The sequence below is a fragment of the Erythranthe guttata genome, chromosome 4, assembly GCF_056151865.1.
Source record: "Erythranthe guttata isolate IM_541 chromosome 4, IM_541, whole genome shotgun sequence".
In the NCBI taxonomy this organism is placed as follows: Eukaryota; Viridiplantae; Streptophyta; class Magnoliopsida; order Lamiales; family Phrymaceae; genus Erythranthe; species Erythranthe guttata.
In genome coordinates this window covers 13,263,565-13,283,001 of record NC_142536.1, presented here as the reverse complement: position 1 = coordinate 13,283,001, position 19,437 = coordinate 13,263,565, and the positions used below count along the sequence as shown (strand labels likewise).

At 32.9% G+C, this 19,437-nt stretch overlaps 2 protein-coding genes across 2 annotated transcripts; one reads left to right on the top strand and one right to left on the bottom strand.

Moving 5' to 3' along the window:
• Window positions 1–10,307: 10,307 nt before the first annotated feature.
• LOC105973497 (large ribosomal subunit protein eL42) lies at window positions 10,308–11,873 on the top strand. Its single transcript, XM_012998525.2, has 4 exons — window positions 10,308–10,444; window positions 11,187–11,366; window positions 11,470–11,544; window positions 11,652–11,873. Exons 1-4 carry the CDS (start codon window positions 10,442–10,444, stop codon window positions 11,709–11,711), a joined length of 318 nt encoding a protein of 105 aa, XP_012853979.1. The 5' UTR covers window positions 10,308–10,441; the 3' UTR covers window positions 11,712–11,873.
• A 4,183-nt stretch (window positions 11,874–16,056) lies between these two features.
• LOC105973281 (putative late blight resistance protein homolog R1A-3) lies at window positions 16,057–19,043 on the bottom strand. Its single transcript, XM_012998301.2, has one exon. It carries the CDS (start codon window positions 18,851–18,853, stop codon window positions 16,199–16,201), a length of 2,655 nt encoding a protein of 884 aa, XP_012853755.2. The 5' UTR covers window positions 18,854–19,043; the 3' UTR covers window positions 16,057–16,198.
• Window positions 19,044–19,437: the final 394 nt, after the last annotated feature.

Below are 19,437 nucleotides of genomic sequence, written 5' to 3'. Positions count from 1 at the left end.
TTGTTTCATCAGTACGAATCCACTTGTAATAGTTGTGCTCCTCAAGCAACCCAATCAAATGTTGCATCACTGTATGATCTGATGGGATCTGAAGCCCAGGATTCAATAAAAATTCGGAAGAGGTTCTAGATTAGCCGGTTTAATTTTATTAACATGCTTTGATTAGATTCGTTTAAAGTGGAATAAATCTAATCTAGCAACTTACAATTTTTGCGAGCAGATTCGTTTCTATCTTCGGCGCACGAACGAGGATCCACACCAAGCCTTCAATCCTCGAAACACTGCTGTCGGAAATTCACAGCTCTCTTCCTTCACCAATATCTCCCATATGGTTGAGCCGATGGAGAAACTCTTCTGACGGATTATAGTACTATGGGTTAGGAATCTACTATATAAATTTCAAGCCAATCGGACAAAGTGTTTATTTATGGTGAATTTCTTCGCAGGAATGCTCAGAAATTTTGGGAATAAATATTTGCTCTAAAAACCTATAATCTTCTATTGTATATCCAAGATTAATAATTCTTCTACAAGGGTGGACTTGTACTAGAAGAAAACTAAATCTATAATCGAGAAACTTAGAGAGAAAAGAAGAAGAGAATATAGCACAAGGAATTTAGAGTCACACATAGAGATGATTACATGGAAACAAATCTCACTCCTTCTATAACTCTATATAGTCGAAAGTTGCAGTCCAATGGGGACTTAATTTTCGGCTATATTAATTCAAATATATAATATTGGTTTATTTTCTCGATTAACTAGAAAATTCATTGGGCTACAATAGAGACTAAATGAGAAAATATAAATCGGGCAACTAATAATTAATTAAATTCAAACTCTTAAAAGAATTCATTTAATTAATCATTAAATAATTTTCCACTACCAAATAATTATTGAACTCCCGTTTATATTCTCAAATATTACATTCGAGCTCCGGTCGATCATTACTTAGATTCTTCCCACATTAAGATATCTTATAACCACCAAATAATTTATTCAGTGCTAAATAAATTAAATGATTTCTTTTCATGAGTCTTACCCGCTTAACTTATTTGAGTATGCCGGATACGAAATCCACCTGACCAGAACTTGGCATAAATAAATCTTATAAGGTACTCAAGGGTTATTATTAATCTCATATTTCAGAGATGTGGGATTCCTTTATTAATTTCCACCTATTAATTCTTAATGTCTCTACCCAACGCACCGGGGGCCATTTGACTCAATATAGGAATCTCTCCCATTGTGACATCAAAGTAGAGATCATCAATTAAATATGTACGTTAATTATCTAGGGATTAAGAGAGTAGGTAATTTACTTTCAACTAGAAATAATGCAGTTTCATTTATGAACAGTGATGAAACAATTATTTCACTTTGTCCAATTCAACACATGCCGGGTGTGCTAGCACAATAAGTCAAAAAAATAACTACAAAAGTTATTCTATGTTTACTGTGATCAAGATCAATCACTTAAATACTGTGCTACAATCTTTTACCGATGGTTAGTCCATTTCCATCTAGATTGTGAACGTTGATCTTTATATTCTAAACGAACTTTCGAAATGATCTTTCTGTGCGCCATAGCACACCATTTCGAATATTATTAGAATATTAGACTCGTACATTTAATTAATTGACAAAACATCAATCAAATGTACTGAATGCCCTAGTGCAGATTCTCATAAAATGATAATATACTATTTTATTAATTCAATAATAAAATTATGTAGCTAAAAACGAGACTTTTAGTCTACTATCCTGACATGGTCACCCCTAGCTTCTTTTTTGAAATGATCATTTGCATTGTATATTTGTTTCATATACGCATTGAGACCCAAACCATTTTGTTTCAAGTGAGTCATAATCTTCTTCAGCGGCACATGACTTTTTGACAAATCTTTAATAATATCCAACTCCTTTTTAGACAATGGACTCAGCCCATGCCCATACGTATATACCGGATACTGATTATGTTTCCGATATAATATTATGAGCTCCCATCCATCATCCAATCGTTTCACTCCCGCAACCTGAAAACCACAATGATTTTTTTTTGCTACCAGTCCATCTTCTCGAGCGCGCAGTTAGGTTAGTTGATGGCGTATCTCGTTTCGCCCCAAATAGGTCACAAGTCAGGTACGTTTTATTAGGTTTAGGGCCACTTTTTGTAATCAACTTTACAAAAAGATTTCTATCAACGGACTTCGCCCAATCTACTAGCTCGTCCTTGGAGTCAAACAATTGATATGTTATAAAATAATCAGTATGATCGACTTCAACTTCAGCCGTATTGTTTTTGGTTTCCCTAAAAACAAACGTGAAAAAAAATTAATAAAAAAATAAAAACCAAAAGGGAGGGGGGGCAAACCGGCCGCCCGAAGTAGTGTCACACGCCTGGTTTGGGCGTGGACCGGCGTTTTACAGGCCCGGTTTGGGCGTGGATTGATGGTTTACACGCACAACTTGGGCGTGTAAAACATCTTCGGGCGCCCGGGTTGGGATTTTGACCTTTCTATCCAGATTTTTCGAACGAAATGACGAAATTTTTACCTCGTTGTGATGTGTATCCCGATCTTCATCCGATGCGCTCATTTGTGTTCGTATATCACTTCAACAAAGATGATTTTAGGCCAAATTAGTGACGAGAGTGATTTTGTCTAGAGAAAGAAAAAAAATATATGTATGAATTGCAAATAGCAATTTTTGGAACCCAAAAAGTAAGTCCCGTAATTTAATTGAAAGTACAATTTTAATTGTGCATCTAACTTTCCGTGTACAAACTTAACACATAACAACATTTCATCTCAAGTCTAATCTTTTGGGTTCTACTACACCACACACTAAGGCCTTTCATATCAAATTTGGTTTCTAAAAAAAGTTTTGCATGTGCCACAAGGTGGACTACAAACCTCTAGCAAATGTACTTGTATTATACAACTTAAGAATATTTTAAATTTACTAATTAATTTATAGGGCAAATGGCAAATAGACTCATGATAAGGGCATTAAATTAAAATAGGGCATTCAATTTTTTTGTCTTTTAAATAAATTTAGCTCATTCAAACTTATTTGCAAATAAGGAAAGTCCTTTTATATATACTAAAATTACCCCTAATTCATTGAAACCATATTCAACTTCAATTTCATGATTTACACCTCAATTTAGCCCAATTTCATTAATTAACCAATTTTAACCCTAATTTCAATTTTGACCCGCCACTAGCTGAGACCGCCGGTCGCCGCCGTTAACCGCCGGAGACCGGCGTTGACTTTTTTTTTTTTTTGTAAACTTTTTTTTTCCGGTAGACCAACTGCCGTTGACCGCCGGGTCTTCGGCGTTGATTTTTTTTTTTTTAATTTTTTTTAAAAAAAATTATTTTAATTAATATTACTGTCTTAGCTGCTAAATTACTGTTTCCAGTAGTTATTTAACTGTTGGAGACAGTAAATTAACTGTTAATTGACTTTTTTTTTCTTCTAAAATATTTTTATTAATATTACTGTCTTCGCTGCTAAATTACTGTCTCCAACAGTTATTTAACTGTCGGAGACAGTAATTTAACCGTTAATTGATTTTTTTTTAATATTTTAATTAGTATTATTGTATTCATTGCTAAATTACTGTCTCCATCAATTATTTAACTGTTAATTAACTTTTTTATTCTTAAAAAAATATTTTTAATTAATATTACTGTATTCGTTGTTAAATTACTGTATCCAGTAGTTATTTAACTGCCGGAGACAGTAATTTAACTGTTATTTGACTTTTTTTATTTTGAAATTTTTTTCTTAAAAAAAGTATTTTAATTAATTACTGCCTTGGCTGCTAAATTACTGTCTCCAACAGTAATTTAACTGTCTTAGACAATAATATTACTGTTCGGGAAAGTAATATTCATCATATTACTGTCCCAAACAGTAATATTATTGTCTGAGACAGTAATTTAGTAGCCAAGACAGTAATATTAATTAAAATATTTTTTTCTAAGAAAAAAAATTCGAAAAAAAGTCAACGCCGGAGACCCGCGGTCAACGGTGGTTGACTGGCCGAAAAAAAAATTCAGGAAAAAAAAAAAAATCAACGTCGGAATCTGGCCTGAAAAAAAAATTATTTTGGGGGTTAATGTGATATATTTGTTTAAATCAAGGGTCAATGTGTAATATTATGGAAGTTAGAGCATAATGGATGGAATTGATAAGAATTATATTATGGAGGGTGGGATGGATTTCATTGAGAGACTATTTTTTTTTTTTTTTTTACCAATGTGCATTTTTGCCATTCGTCCTAATTTATAAGGTGTATGTTAACTTTTATGCACAAGTACCTGACCAACCATCTTTCTTATTTTAGGTTCATCATTCATGAGTTATATCTGGGATAATTACAGTTTTGGTCCCCCAAGTTTGCAAGTTTTTCACTTTTGGTCCCCCATTTACCGCCGTTAACAAAATACACACTAATGTTGTCACATTTTAACATATTTAGTCCCTTCGTCTGTTTGACCGTTAAGAACTAACGGTCAAGGGTTGAATTTGGGATTTTTCTTTGAGAAAATTACATTAAGACCCCTGTATTCTTTCAAAATATTGTAAAAACCCCTAAAGTTTTATCCAACCATAATTTTAACCCCAATTTCATCAATTAAAAAATTTTAACCAATGACCCCGTTTTTTCAAAATCGGGTAATACGACGTTGACTTTCTTTTTAACTCGGTTGACTCTTTTTTCGATTGATCTTTTTTTGTCGTTGTTGACCGATGTTAAATATCGGGTTAACAACGTTGATATTTTTTTATTGATTTTTATTTAAATTGTTGAGTAGTTAGAAAAATATAATTTAAAAAAGAAAGTCAAAGATGATAATCAGCGAGAAAAATAATATCATAAAAGAAGTCAAAAAAAAAATAAAAAAAGAAAACGTCAACGCAGCTCAATGACGGAAAATTTATAAGACAAATAAAAAAAAGATAATAATTAACGGCCGGTGTTAACCCTAAAAACCGTTGTACTGGAGTGGTTATCTCATTTTCAAATTACTCCGCACATGCCTAATTCATCTTCTTCATATTTTTTTTAGAAGAAATTTGGGATGCATTGGCGGTTCCACGGAAAACAAATGAGGGGAAGAAATTACGGATTTTAGAATTTTTTTTAAATTGTATTTAGGTCCCAGAATTTTAGATAAAAACTTTGTTAAAAGTTTGTAATTTTAATATTACGATACTAGATATTTATACAATATTATTATTATATTATACAATAATAATATTGTGTTGATCGGGAAAAAAAAGTCACAGAAAAAAGTTCCAAAAATAAAAATATAAAAAATTCAACATTGTTAGCCGAGAATACAATGTCGGTGAACGACGTAAAAAACAGTATTAAAAAAAGTTAATGCCGAAACAAAAAGTTAAAAAAAATATTTAACGGCGGTCAAAGGTCAGCGGTAATGGTGGCAAAAATGGTGGTCGTTTGTCAAAATTGATTAAATGATGAAATTGGGGTTAATTTAGTGTTGAAAAATATTTTAGGATTTTTTAGAATATTTTGAAAGAATACAGGGGTCTTATTGCAATTTTCTCAAAGAAAAACCTCAAATTCAACGGTTGACCGTTACTTGTTAACGGTCAGACAGACGGAGGGACTAAATGTGTTAAAATTTGACAACATTAGTGTGTATTTTGTTGAACGCGGTAAATGGGGGACCAAAAGTGAAAAACGTGCAAACTTGGGGGACCAAAACTGTAATTATCCCGTTATATCTCTTACACTAATAAGGCCCATCCATTTGAAATTTTAAAACTTATGTGATTTTCGAAATTTTTCAAAAATTTCAAAATTTCCTATTCTTCTGGAATTTGAATGAATTTTGAGATTTCAAAAATTTTGGAATTTGAATTGAAATTGATTTTATACTTTCAAAAAAATTTGGAAATTTTCCGAAAAAGTTAATTCTTATCGATTTCATCCGACTGTCAACCCTATTTACCTAGTATTCATATTTTACGGTGTCTATCTTCAAAAGCACTAAAAAAAATAAAAATACTAAAACACCATAAATCTGACAAAATAACTAAACAAGAAATCTTGTACTCATCAACATTCTCAATTATTTCTCTCGTCCGTCAACATATATACAATTTTTTTTTTCTTTTCTGAAAACCAAAATATATATTATTTTATAGAAGCCAAATATGGAGGAAGAGATGGACCCATCTTAACAATGTCTGGTAGCTCGCAAAAGCATGAGCTAGCTTACAGACGTTGCACTACAATTTTGTTATTTTCTTATAGATAGTTTAAAATATGAGAAAATTAGCAAGACTTTCCCTCATCTAGGAAATATAATTAAGGAATATTTTCCCCTCAAAATTAATTAGAGAAAATCCCTTTTCCTTTAAACTAATCCTCATAACAAATCTAAATTGTCTAATATATCTCTTTAATTTTTTTATGATTTTGCAATTACAGTTTAATGAAAGTCATTGATTCTCTCATTGAATGTGCCAAAGAAATTGGTTGAAGTTACATCTGCTTCAAGTTACAGTGTTCAACAGATTATATACACTAATGTACATTATTATACATTCCTGGTTACATATGCATATATTTGTACATTTTCGATTTGTATTTGTTGGTTATGAGGTGATTTATAATATAAATATTGAAATTGTAAATTTTTGTTGTTGGGTTTATTAATTTCTTTTGTATAAGCCAGTCTTCGTGAGTGTACATAATTGATCGACTAAAAATATGGGGTACAAAAAAAGAACATAAATACGAATGACTATCTATAATTTACTACAGTTACGTGTAGTTATTTTCAGTACAGTAAACATATTGATTTTATTAAAAAAAATTAAAAAACATTAAAAAAAATATTAGTAAAAATTATATAAATTTAAATAATAAAATAAACAAATAGTTCTTTAAAAAATAATAATAAAAATATAAATAAATCAACGAAAATGCTAAATGTATAACAAGAAATGCCGAATGTAGTTTGGCCGAAAATTGCATATAAGAGCTGTATATATAGTACTTTCGCATCTCTAAGGATATGCCAAATGATGATTTTTACTTGTGATTATCCCTAATTTATTAGGCACCTAAGAGTGTATATAAAATAAGCTCTTATATTTAATATGTTAAAGCATATTTTAAATTTATGTTGAAAATATAATAAAAGTATTTAACAAAAACTAACGATACTGCACTTACAAGGTCTGCATGAAAATACTATTAAAAAAAAGTTTGGTCTACATAAATAAACTGATAAAAGTACGTACACAATAATGAAGTAAACAAAAGACTATATGTTGAGTTTTTAAATGTGTTGCTTATCTCTAAGATATAAAATAATAAAAAGAGATTTATATATCTATATAATATGTTTATAAATATAATATAACTTAAAAAGATTTATATATCTATATAATATAATTTTAAATATAATATAACTTAAAGATATTATAGTTTATAATATCTGTGAACACAATTTACAAAATATATTTTTATGTTTTGCTAGTATTTTTAGTTTTTCTTATATGATATTCCGTTGACATATATAGGGGTAGAAATCGGACATAATGGATATGGGTTTTTTCGAAAAAAAATTCAATTTTTTTCCCTTAAGTACAAAATGGGTTCCAGTTTCTGTTAACAAAAAGTTGGAACACAAAAACTTATTCCGATTTCGGAATGTCTCAGAATCGGCAAGATTTTTGACATCATATTAGTTTATAATCTCTTGTTCCAATTCGGATACAATGAAAATTTTATCTTTTTTTGAAATTTTGCAGGAAAATGCAAGAAAATCTAAAAGAAAGTTCGACAATATGCAATAAATAAAAACACATGTAGAAACAACAAATTGAAACATAAATTTTCTATAAGAATACAATGCAACTTAAAGTTTCTGATACCAATTAATCATTTCTAAGATTTTAATTTACTTGTCCCTTCGGTATTTGTATTTTTCATTTAAAACATAACATAAGTTTATATTATTGAATTACAAAATATATCGTAAAGTTATATATATATTTCGGAAAACCGTAAATATATTCAGAACTGAAATCAGCTCAGGAATCGGAATTTTCGGTAATTTTATATACCATTCCGGTTCCGTTCTAAATAAGTTTAGAAAAATTGAAAATTAGCAGTTCGAAAATCGGAATAAAAAATACGGTTCCAAATTCGGATACTTTCGGATTGAATTTCGCACTTCAAAAATTTCATTCCGATTTCCGTCCCTAGACAAAATATGCTTTCTTTCTTTGCATAATCTGTAAATTTTAAAACAAACATTATGCAATTTCCAAAAAAATAAAATATTATTTTGTAAATTTAAATTATGAATAAGGCAAATTATTTATTTTAAATTAGTTATTGTAACTTTTAAATAGCGTAGAAACCCGAAAATGTAATTTGAAATAATCATGATAGATTTTGAATCGTGAAAAGGGTCGAACTACGAATAACTGGGTGGGGCCATCATAAGCGGCATCTTAAAAGAAACCCGAAACCCTAATTTTGTTACAAATATCAGCAACTCAGCGTTCATTAGGGTTTCACAGTGCATTTTAACGGCATTTTAACGGCAATGTATTTGAAAATTCGGTGAGAATATTGACTCGAAGTCCCGTCATTGGGGTCATTAATGTCTATGATAGCTTTCGTGATTTTAACGGCAATGTAAAATTAGTGAATATACCCACCTCGGGTATTTTAGAGTCTAGTACTGTCACGGACTTGAACCTCGATCTATCGTACACCATTTAGCCATGAATTAGCGCCCTGTACGCTAATTCGATCTTCGCCCCTTACAAATAAGCTAAGTCGGCATCACTCGAAAGTACACAAAAGTGTATGCAAGTGTTTATGAAATAACAAGTGTTGGGGAATGCTTAGAAATGGTCTCAAGCTTTAGACTCTTTGATTAATAAATTGTTGGATGATTACAAATGAATGAGCCTAACCCTAGTTATACAACTCCACCTCCTCAATGGATGGTGGTGATCATCTTGATCGAAATGCTACGATTAAGTCCTACGATCTCCTATCAAATATATATACAAAGGAAGATCCTCTAAGGATCTATACATTAATGGGAGGATTTTAGAAGACTTTCTAGAATCATCTACTCTTGGGATTAATTGGGCTCCCTTCGTATTGGGTTCGCTTGACGGGTCGACTGTAACCCCTTGGTACCAGGCATAATGGGCAGCCCTTTACATTAGGGAATCCTCATTGTCTTGTGATTTTATGAGTTTCATTATAATTTAGTGTATCTATAAAGATCATGTTAATGAGGGTGAAAAAGTTAATCTCGAAGCCTTTTGGTTTGAAAATAAACCTTTTGATTTGGGTGAATCGAGAAAACTGCTCAAATCTAGAGTCACAATAAATTGACTGTTTATTATATTTCCCGAAAACAACGCTAAAAACTTGTTGGTGAATATACCTACACGCAAGGCACGTATCGTAAAAGTAATATAATGGACTAAAAGTCCAAGTATCGATCACACGAGAAATATTTAACCATCTCATCATAAAAGCGCTAGATTATCGCAACTATGTTCAAGCGCAACGTACACAGTCGACTCTGAGATTGATGAGATTAATTAAGCTACATCAAACTAAATTATAAAAATTAAATTAAAAAACAAGCAGAAACAAGTAAGCAAATAGCACGAAGATTGATCAAATTAAAATGGTCTAGTCAGGGTCGAGTCCAGGGAAGAACCGGATTTTTAATCCAGATACCGAGATTTTAGTTACATTTATTTGACCAAAAAATGCTTTGGTTGATGGTCGAACTCAGATTGCTAAAAAATGCATCACTTTATTAACTACTGAGATCTTTGAAAAGTAACTAACAATAACTATGTATAACATAAACTAAAAGTGTAAAATGATATAATAAATAATGTTAAATATATTATTAATTATTATATTCATTATTATTAAATAATGGTAATTAAATTATTGACAAATGTAATATAATACAAAAATAAAATAAAGTAAAAATTAAATTGACAGGACTTGAGATCAATCCACGATTCAAATATTTGAATAAAATGTAAATATAAAATTAAATTATGAATAAGGCAAATTATTTATTTTAAATTATTATTGTAACTTTTAAATTGTGTAGAAACCCGAAAATGTAATTTGAAATAATCATGATACATTTTGAATCGTTAAAAGGGCCCAACTACGTATAACTGGGTCGGCCCATCACAATTGGCATCTTAAAAGAACCTAAAACCCTAATTTTATTACAAATATCAGGCCCACTACGTATAACTGGGTCGGCCCATCACAATTGGCATCTTAAAAGAACCCGAAACCCTAATTTTGTTACAAATATCAGCCGTTCATTAGGGTTTCACAGTTCATTGTGCAGCAAACGTTTTCTGAGCCGCAGCCATGGTAACTTCATCCTCCCTGCTTCTTTCTTTCCTGTAGATCTTGTCTTCTAAAAAATCAAACCTTTTCGTTAAATTTCTGTTTCGATTTAGCCTATATCGCTGAAGTAAATTCGTGGAATTAGTGCTTTTACAATCTGTTTCTGTTTTTGCGTTTGCGTATTCTGGATTTGATCTTCTTTTTCTGAGTATTATGTGTGAATTTATTTGTCTAGGTTCGATATGTTTAAATATATATATATATTCTGATGTTTCTTTTGCGACATGGGTTAATTAGTTAAAGAAATGACTGTTGGGAATTATTGTGTTTCTTTTTTGTAATTTATTGTGGCCATGTTCAATTTTCATTTTATTTTTATTTCTGAAAGAATTATTTCTGGAAGAATTATGTTCAATATGATACTGATTGTTGTTTGAGCTGAATACACCTTCACTTCAAATATGTTGTCGATTTTACAAGCAATTTAGTTATATTCGACATGTGAATGTGTGGTAAATAATCCCATTTGCCAGCCTTTGAATATTAAAATTTTGGATTCCATCAATATTTAATTAATTTGAAAAAGAGTTGGAAGAAAATATTTCGTCCTAGATTTGTATTCATCTTTATGTTTTGTAATATACATGTAATATACATCCTAGATTTTGAAATTAATTTGAAAAAGAGTTTGTGATTTGCGAGTGACAATGTTTTTTCTTGATTTCCTTGTTATGACATGTTTTCGTGATGTGTACGTATTGTACAGGTGAACGTACCAAAGACAAAGAAGACTTTCTGCAAGTCGAAGGAGTGCAAAAAGCACACCCTGCACAAGGTTACCCAGTACAAGAAGGGTAAAGACAGCTTAGCCGCTCAGGGAAAGAGGCGTTACGACCGCAAGCAGTCTGGTTATGGTGGTCAGACCAAGCCCGTTTTCCACAAGAAGGTTAATTATCTGTTTAAATACTATTTATTGTAATCAAATTGAATTAACCTTAAATATATTGCAATAAGATATTAATTGGTGTTTTGTTATCTTTCTTGAACAGGCTAAGACAACTAAGAAGATTGTGTTGAGGCTGCAGTGCCAGAGCTGCAAGCATATGTCCCAGCACGCGATCAAGGTTCGTGTTTTTCAATTTTTGCAGAAGATTTTGTGTTCTGAATAATTTTATATTACATGTGCATTTCACTCACAACTGTTTTATTGTCGTATTGTTTGTATTTGCAGAGGTGCAAGCATTTCGAGATCGGTGGTGACAAGAAAGGAAAGGGAACTTCGCTGTTTTAAGTGCATCTGTTCGGAAATTGGAACTATTGGCTTTTTGCATCTTTTTGTTGAACTATGGAAATGTTCTTGCTGTTTTAGATTTATGTTTGTTGAAATCTCGGATATCGTATAACTCGGTTTTGTGTTTACTTTATTGGATTATGATTTATTTTCAGTAGTTAATTAACGTCGTCACTTTACAGTTCTCATCTCTCACAATATATTGCAAGGTTACTTAGGCTGTTTTTATGTGGTCTATATTGCATATTTAATTTCTGCTACCAAACTGTTCAGCGGTGAAATCACTATCGGTTTCACTACTTTGCCTATAGAGAATTTGTACGAGAATTTCTCTATTGCTATACTTTTGGTGCACTGTGATCCGAGTACGAGCAACGAAATTGAGTCAATGTGAATTTGATGCAGCAAATTAGATTCAATAGCCACAAGATTCAATGTGAATTCATGGGCTTCAATATAACCTTCTTTTGATTTATTTCATTATTAATACTTTATGCAAGTGAATCATTTTCCTTGATAGAATTAATCCCTTGGTGATGAACTTTAGTTGAACCAAAATGAATTTGGTTGACTATATGTGATTCAGTTGCATCTTCAGCCGCAGATGCAATTCACGGGAAGTAACTTTCAATTTCTTTCTTTACAAAAGTTGACTTTTCATCTAATTTGTTATTTTAGAAAATTTTAAAATAATAATATTAAATAAAATTGGAATGAGGGGTTTAGGCATATTTTATTATCTCTCAACAGTGTAACGATTTATATTTCATATAAATTTCTCATGTCCAAAAACAGTTGTATCAGTACTTGGGGTGTTTTAAAGTAATATTTTTAGTTTAATACATTTAATAAGATTTTTGTAAAAATAAAGAATCGTGAGAATTAATCACTTTAAATAACAAAGAAAGACGAGATGTCACAGTCAGCCTATTTTGTATCAAATTTTTATGATAATTCGCCAAAGGGGTTCTCATTGGAATTGAAGAAAAAAAAAAAAAAACTCATTTGAGATGACCCTGGGGAGTTACTAAACTAGTGAAAAACCCAAGCTAAAATAATTATTTGAAATACCTAGGAAAAACAAAAATACTATAATGCCTTTACATGCAATTTTTGCCATCTACATTTTTAGCATTTCTGGTCTAATATTTAGCATTTTTGCGGTGTTTTTTTTTTTTTCCCGATATATTTACTTTACCGAAAGCGATTACAAATAACTATAGTTGTTTGTAGTTATGCACCTTCGTTTTGCCCCAAAATTATGGTCGACCAATTATGTATGCACACGAATATCACTGCTTATTTATACAAAAAAAAATAATCACCAACATCAACAACAATATTCACAATTTAAAATTTATATGATAAATCAACTCGTAACCAATAAATGTAGATCGAAAAATACAAACACGTACATATGTTACAATAGGTTACTTTACATAACTATAGTAACATGTAGTAATGTGTAGTCGACTATAAGTTGAACATATGTCAAAATTCCCGAATTCGTCTACAATTTCAACCAGATTTTTGACAATTTCGAAGAATGCATCGTCTATAAAGTGGCATTTTGCGGCAAAAAGCATCGGAATGTTAAGCATTCGCTATTCACGTGAGTTTGGCAGGGGTGAATTTGTCTTTTCATTGGCAATAAAACACGTGGCGTCCACCTGTCTTCTTTTCCTCTATCCCTCGAATTCTCTCGTCAGAACCCACCTCCGTTCAATCCACGTGCTCTCTTTCTCAAATTCTTACCCAGAAGAAAATTATTAAATGAAAATAAAGAAATTTCGATCACTGCCCTCTACGAAATCTCGCTATAAAGGCTTCATCAATAGAGTCGGTTCGCGACGGGATGGTGGGAGGTTGTGGGTTGGGGTTTGGGCGATGGGTTTCGTTGTCGGAGTTGGGTCCTGGGTTGAATTGCTTAGGGGAATTCCGACGGCGGAAGGAGTGGGAATTGTAAGTGGCGCAGAGGAGTAATTTGTATAGAAAGAATATAATAGAAGAAAGAGAGAAATAATAATACGTAATAGAATAGAAACTCCCATTTTATTATGGGTTGATTACATGAAATATATATAGAGAAATATTGCAAGGTAATAGAGTTTGACTAGGTAACTAAATCATAACTAATCTAGGTAAACGAATCATAATAGAATCCTAATATTACAAGAGTTCTATAATATAATATTCTCAAACACGCCCCCGCAGTCGAAACGTGACGAACGTGAAGACTGGACAATCACTTGCTAACACGCTCCCGCAGTCGGAACGAATAAACTTCAAAAGTGAAGACTGGACAATCACTTGCTAGAGAATTTCTCTGTGGAAATATTTGTCCAATTGATAAAAAAAAAAATTAATAATAACGGGTGAGAGAAAAATAAGTAACTTTTTTTTTTATCGAGATAGATAGAAGAGATGAGAGAGGGGGGAAGAAGATTGGGTGGTGTTCGCCGGCCATGGAGAAGAAGAGAAGCGGCGTCTAGGTCTTAGACCAAGGAGAAGAAAAAAAAGAAGAAGAAGATAGAAGATGAACCACCGGGGAGGGAGAAAATTGGGTGGTGTTCATGGAAAAGATAGAAAAAGATAAGAGTACCACCACCGGGAGGGAGATAATTGGTTTGGTGGTCGCCGGCCATCGAGAAGAAGAGAGGCGGCGGCGGCTATGTTTTAAGACATGGAGAAGAGGAAGAAGAAGAAAAGATAAAGAAGATGCACCACCGGGGGAGGGAGAAAATTCGGGTGATGTGCATGGAAAAGATAGAAAAAAGAAAAAAATATTAGAGTACCACCACCGGGGAGGGAGAAAATTGGGTGGTCACCGCCATGGAGAAGAAAGACGGCTAGGTTTTCACCGCCATGGAGAAGAAAGGCGGCTAGGTTAAAATACCTAAACCTGGTGCTCTGATACCGTATAGAAAGAATATAATAGAAGAAAGAGAGAAATAATAATACGTAATAGAATAGAAACTCCCATTTTATTATGGGTTGATTACATGGAATATATATAGAGAAATATTGCAAGGTAATAGAGTTTGACTAGGTAACTAAATCATAACTAATCTAGGTAAACGAATCATAATAGAATCCTAATATTACAAGAGTTCTATAATATAATATTCTCTAACAATTTGGGCTAAGCAAGGATCAGAAACAAGAAAAAGAAAAATCAGGGGAAATGCAAAACTTGATTCTCTGTGATTGACAATTAGAGAGACGGAAAGAGATTTGGCAGATAACAAAAAAAGAAAAATGATAAAGTAAGGGAATTGCTATTTGCGGTTTATAACCAAAAACACTTTATTTCTCTACAACTCAAAAACTTCCAAAAAAAAATCCAAAAACCCCCCAAAACGTGTAAAAACCCAACTTAGGCGCTCATTCATGCAGTGCACGCCCAAGTTGGGCGTGCAAACTGCATTTGGGCACCCGAGTTGGGCGTCCTGTGCAATTTTTTATTTTTATTTTCTTTTAATTGAACGCCTAAGATGGGCGTTCCAATATTTTTTTGCGAAAAAAAAGCCCTACAAATCGATTTGTAGGGCTTTTTAACATGAAATTGGTTCCATAATCGATCTACCCAATGCATATTACACATAAAATAGTCGAAATTACATCAAAAAATCGAAGCCCAACCCTTCTTCAAGTGTTATTTCGAATTTTCGATTTTTTTTTTTGCTATTTGCAGTTTTGGGAGTTTTTTGATTTTTTTGGAAAGTTTTGGGGGTTTTTTTTATAAACCGCAAATAGCAATTTGGTGAGCGTAAATAGCATTTCATTAAAGTAAGGAAAAATTAAAACTTAGTCAAGATGTGAGTATAGACAATTATACCCCTATCAATTTCACTTGTGGTGCGCGTGCACACACATCCAATGAATTTTGCCGGAATATACCACTTTTTGGGCACCGTGCAACAAAAACCCGAGTTTAGGTAGAAACAAGAAAAAAAAAATTTGTTTGAGGGACAAAGCGCAAAATGGGTCTTAGTTAAGGGGCCACACTGCTTTTTACTCTACAAAGAATACCAAAATTTTAAATATTTGTGGCGCAGTTGCCAAATGATTATAGTCTAAGGGAGGTGGATGCCATTTTTTTTTTATTTTTTATTTTGGGGGTGTGATTTCTAAATAAACATAGTTGGGGAAGGTGAATGCAAATTGCCCTTAAAATAATGAGTTCTTGATAGCCAAAGCTGATTATCGAGACTTTTAAAATGTTTAGTTATATATTGGAATAAATAAAATGGAAATCAGTTGAGTTTATGAATTTTCAAATACATTCTTATACACACACACACAATTTGTTACCTTCATATGAAAAAAAAAAAAAAAAAAAAGAGAGAGAGAGAAAAGAAAAAGAATTATGAATTATCAAACCACGTTATGCAATATAAACTAAAATAAAAACCCATGAAAAAATCATTTTGGAAAAGTGACACAAACAAAAAACCCCAAAAGAAAAAATAGAGTAATAATTTATCCTAAGAAAAATTCACATTGATTTGAAAATTGTTGTCTGCGAATCTCTCCGATGGATCCACATTATTATCCCAAAAGTTTTCAACTTGTAACTCATTCTCGAACTCAACTCGAACTTGAAGTCTCTCATTCCCGAGTCTCTTTTGTTCACGGGCTATCTTGATTGCCGAAATTGCCAAAGACTCGCTGCAACATTCCAAATGAATAACTCCAAGTGTCGGTATTTCTCCAATATCTAATGGTATCTCATCTAATTCATGCATTCGTTTGAACACAAGTTTCTCTAGGACCAGAAAATGGGACCGCTTTGCACTCCAAGAAAACAAATCACTACACGACCATATTAACAGGTATTTCAGGCGAAGGAATTCCCCCTCGACAGGAACCCAATCAACTTGCACAAACGTAATAGTTATCAATTTGAGAACTTCAAGATGGGGCAATGAACCAATCACTGTCAAATTCTCCGGAAACATCGCACAACCACTTAAAGTCAACTTTCTTATTGAACTTGAGAAAGTGAGGTTCTGCAGTAGATCAATACCTGGACAACCATCCGGCTGGTTATATGAGCAAATAAACGATTCAAGTTTACTCAAGCGGTCAAGATTGGAGAGACAATACTCATCTGTGCTCCCCACATCAGAATTAATGATTATTTCCAGTTTCTTGACATTGGGGACTCTCTTACAAACATCCCCACTCCACGTGAGGTTTACTACCCTCCGAAGCGTCTGTAGGTTCCGCAGAACAAAGTCATCATCATCTTGGTCAATCGGAGGAGGGTCGAAAATCCATAGAGAATTGATGTATACATGCCTAAGTTGTCGCATCTCCCAAAATTGAGATTGAGCTACGACTGACCCTCCGATAATTATCGTCTGCATATTCCAAAGTAGGGATACTGAAGCAGGAAGCTCGCCATACATAAAGGTTCCCAAATTATATGCTTCATAAACAAAACACCGCAAGTTAACTTGATCAAAAATATCTTCATGTAAATCGATTTCATTACCTACAGATTGGTCATCCACTTTGAACACTCTCAACAATCTATTGTTGAGTGGCAATGGACACCTGTCGATCCGCATTCCTAAAGTGCGGGTTGTGAGTGATGATGATTGCAAAGCGGGAAAGACTCGAGATTGGAACTCCTCTTCTGGAAGTATTTCATTCATTACAATGCGGCGTTCCCTATCCACACCTCGTGGAATGGATTCAATGGTACATATAAACTTTTCCTCATGGGCTATTTTTAGACACAAGTCTCTCAATAGATCATGCATTATACAATACCTAATTTCTCCATTCAACCCCGATTTATGCTTGACAATGAGATTCATGTCAATTAGATCACTTAAGTAATCTTTTGCAATCTCTTCTAAGCTTTGGGTTTTATTAGGTCTTATAAAACCCTCAGCAACCCAGAATTTGATATGTCTAGAGACATGAATCACACGTTCCTCTGGAAAAACTCCCATGTAAAGAAAACATGGTTTAAGATGGACAGGCATATAAGTATAACTCAAATATAATATATTCAAGCAATCCTCGTCTAATGCAGAATTCAAAGTCGAGAGTAAATCTATTGCAATACTTTTCGTGTATTCTTGCGTATTGTATGACCTTCGAAGAAGACCACCAACCACAACAATCGAAAGAGGAAGTCCTTTGCATTTTCTACAAATTTCCCTTCCGATATTCTCGAGTTCAAGAGGGCAATCGGCTTGACTAAATGCCTTTTCACAAAATAGTTCCCAACTTTTATCCTCATCTAGAAAATTCAACTCAATGCATGGAAAGCCAAGATGAATAGACACATTTCGTATCCTTGTTGTTACGATAATCCTACTTCCTTTTTTGTTATTCGGTAAAAACCTTTTTAACTTATCCCATGCTTCGACACAACAAATGTCATCCAATACAATCAAATACCTACAATCCATTAGCCTTACGTATAATAGTTCTCCTAATTCCTCATCAGTTTCACTATCGAGTTGACTACGTCGCATAGAAAGAAGTTGTAAAAGAATGTCGGTGAGATTATAATTTTCAGAGACAAGAACCCAAGCACGAATTTCAAAATATTGCGCAGTAAATGATTGTTCATAAACACGTTTGGTAAGTGTAGTCTTACCAATACCGCCGATGCCAACGACAGAGATGATTTTCCGACCGAATGTCTCTCCAACTAGACTCTCCATGAGTTGAGTAAACTCTTCGTCAAAACCGACCAAAGTATTGTATTCTTGTCGCCGATAATTACGAGGTCTCGTTGAAGTAGTAGTAGGCATCAACTCTTTGGATCCGCATTCCTCTTTGAACTGCATAACCTCTTTCTTGATCGAATCCATGCCTTCTATAACCGTCTGGAGATCGAGCAGAGAAATCGTTCCCGCATGAATTTGGTCGACTATATGAGATTCAATTACATCTTCAGCCGCATAGGCTGCTGATGCAATTTGGCTCTCAAGAACTTGTGCTTCCTTGCATGTAACTCCACGAGAATAGCCGGCTTCAATGAATTCGATCAAGAAATCAATCGCTTCGCCAAGAGATTCAGACTGTTTTTTGTCAAGAGATATTGAAAAGCGAGGATGATTTTCGATGTGATCGATAGTATTCAAAAGAGAAACTAGAGCGGCATAAGCTGCCATATCTAATCCTCTTATCTTCTTTTCAACTATGGAAAATTATATGAGGGAGTGAACAAGTTTCTTTTGTTGCAATGGAGAATGTGATGAATTGCATAAGTATTTATACCGGTGGTTAGATGCTAAGAAGACTTCGGCTAAGGCTTATGAATTATGATGAAGTATATTAATTTTTTTCTCCTACATGCTTCCCACAAACAATTACCATAAATAATATTACATCCTGTATTGCTAATCCACTACAAAATTGTTGTTTAGTGACAGAAATTAGCCACGAACGATAGATCTGTTGCTAAGATGTATATGAGTGACGTAATACAAAATCGTCCTTTTGCTCATCGAACTTAAATTATAGAGACCGAAGTTAGCGTCCGATACCAATTCCAAATCAAACATTTAGCAAGGGGCGAAACGAGGATCAAAATATAGGGGGACCAACTAAAATTTCGGGGTTCGGGGCAGCAGCCTGAAAAAAAAAATTTAGGTTCACAAGACATTGCAAAAATAAGTTCATATTGATACTTTTTAATTAAAATAGCATATATATATATATATATATATATATATATATATATATATATATATAT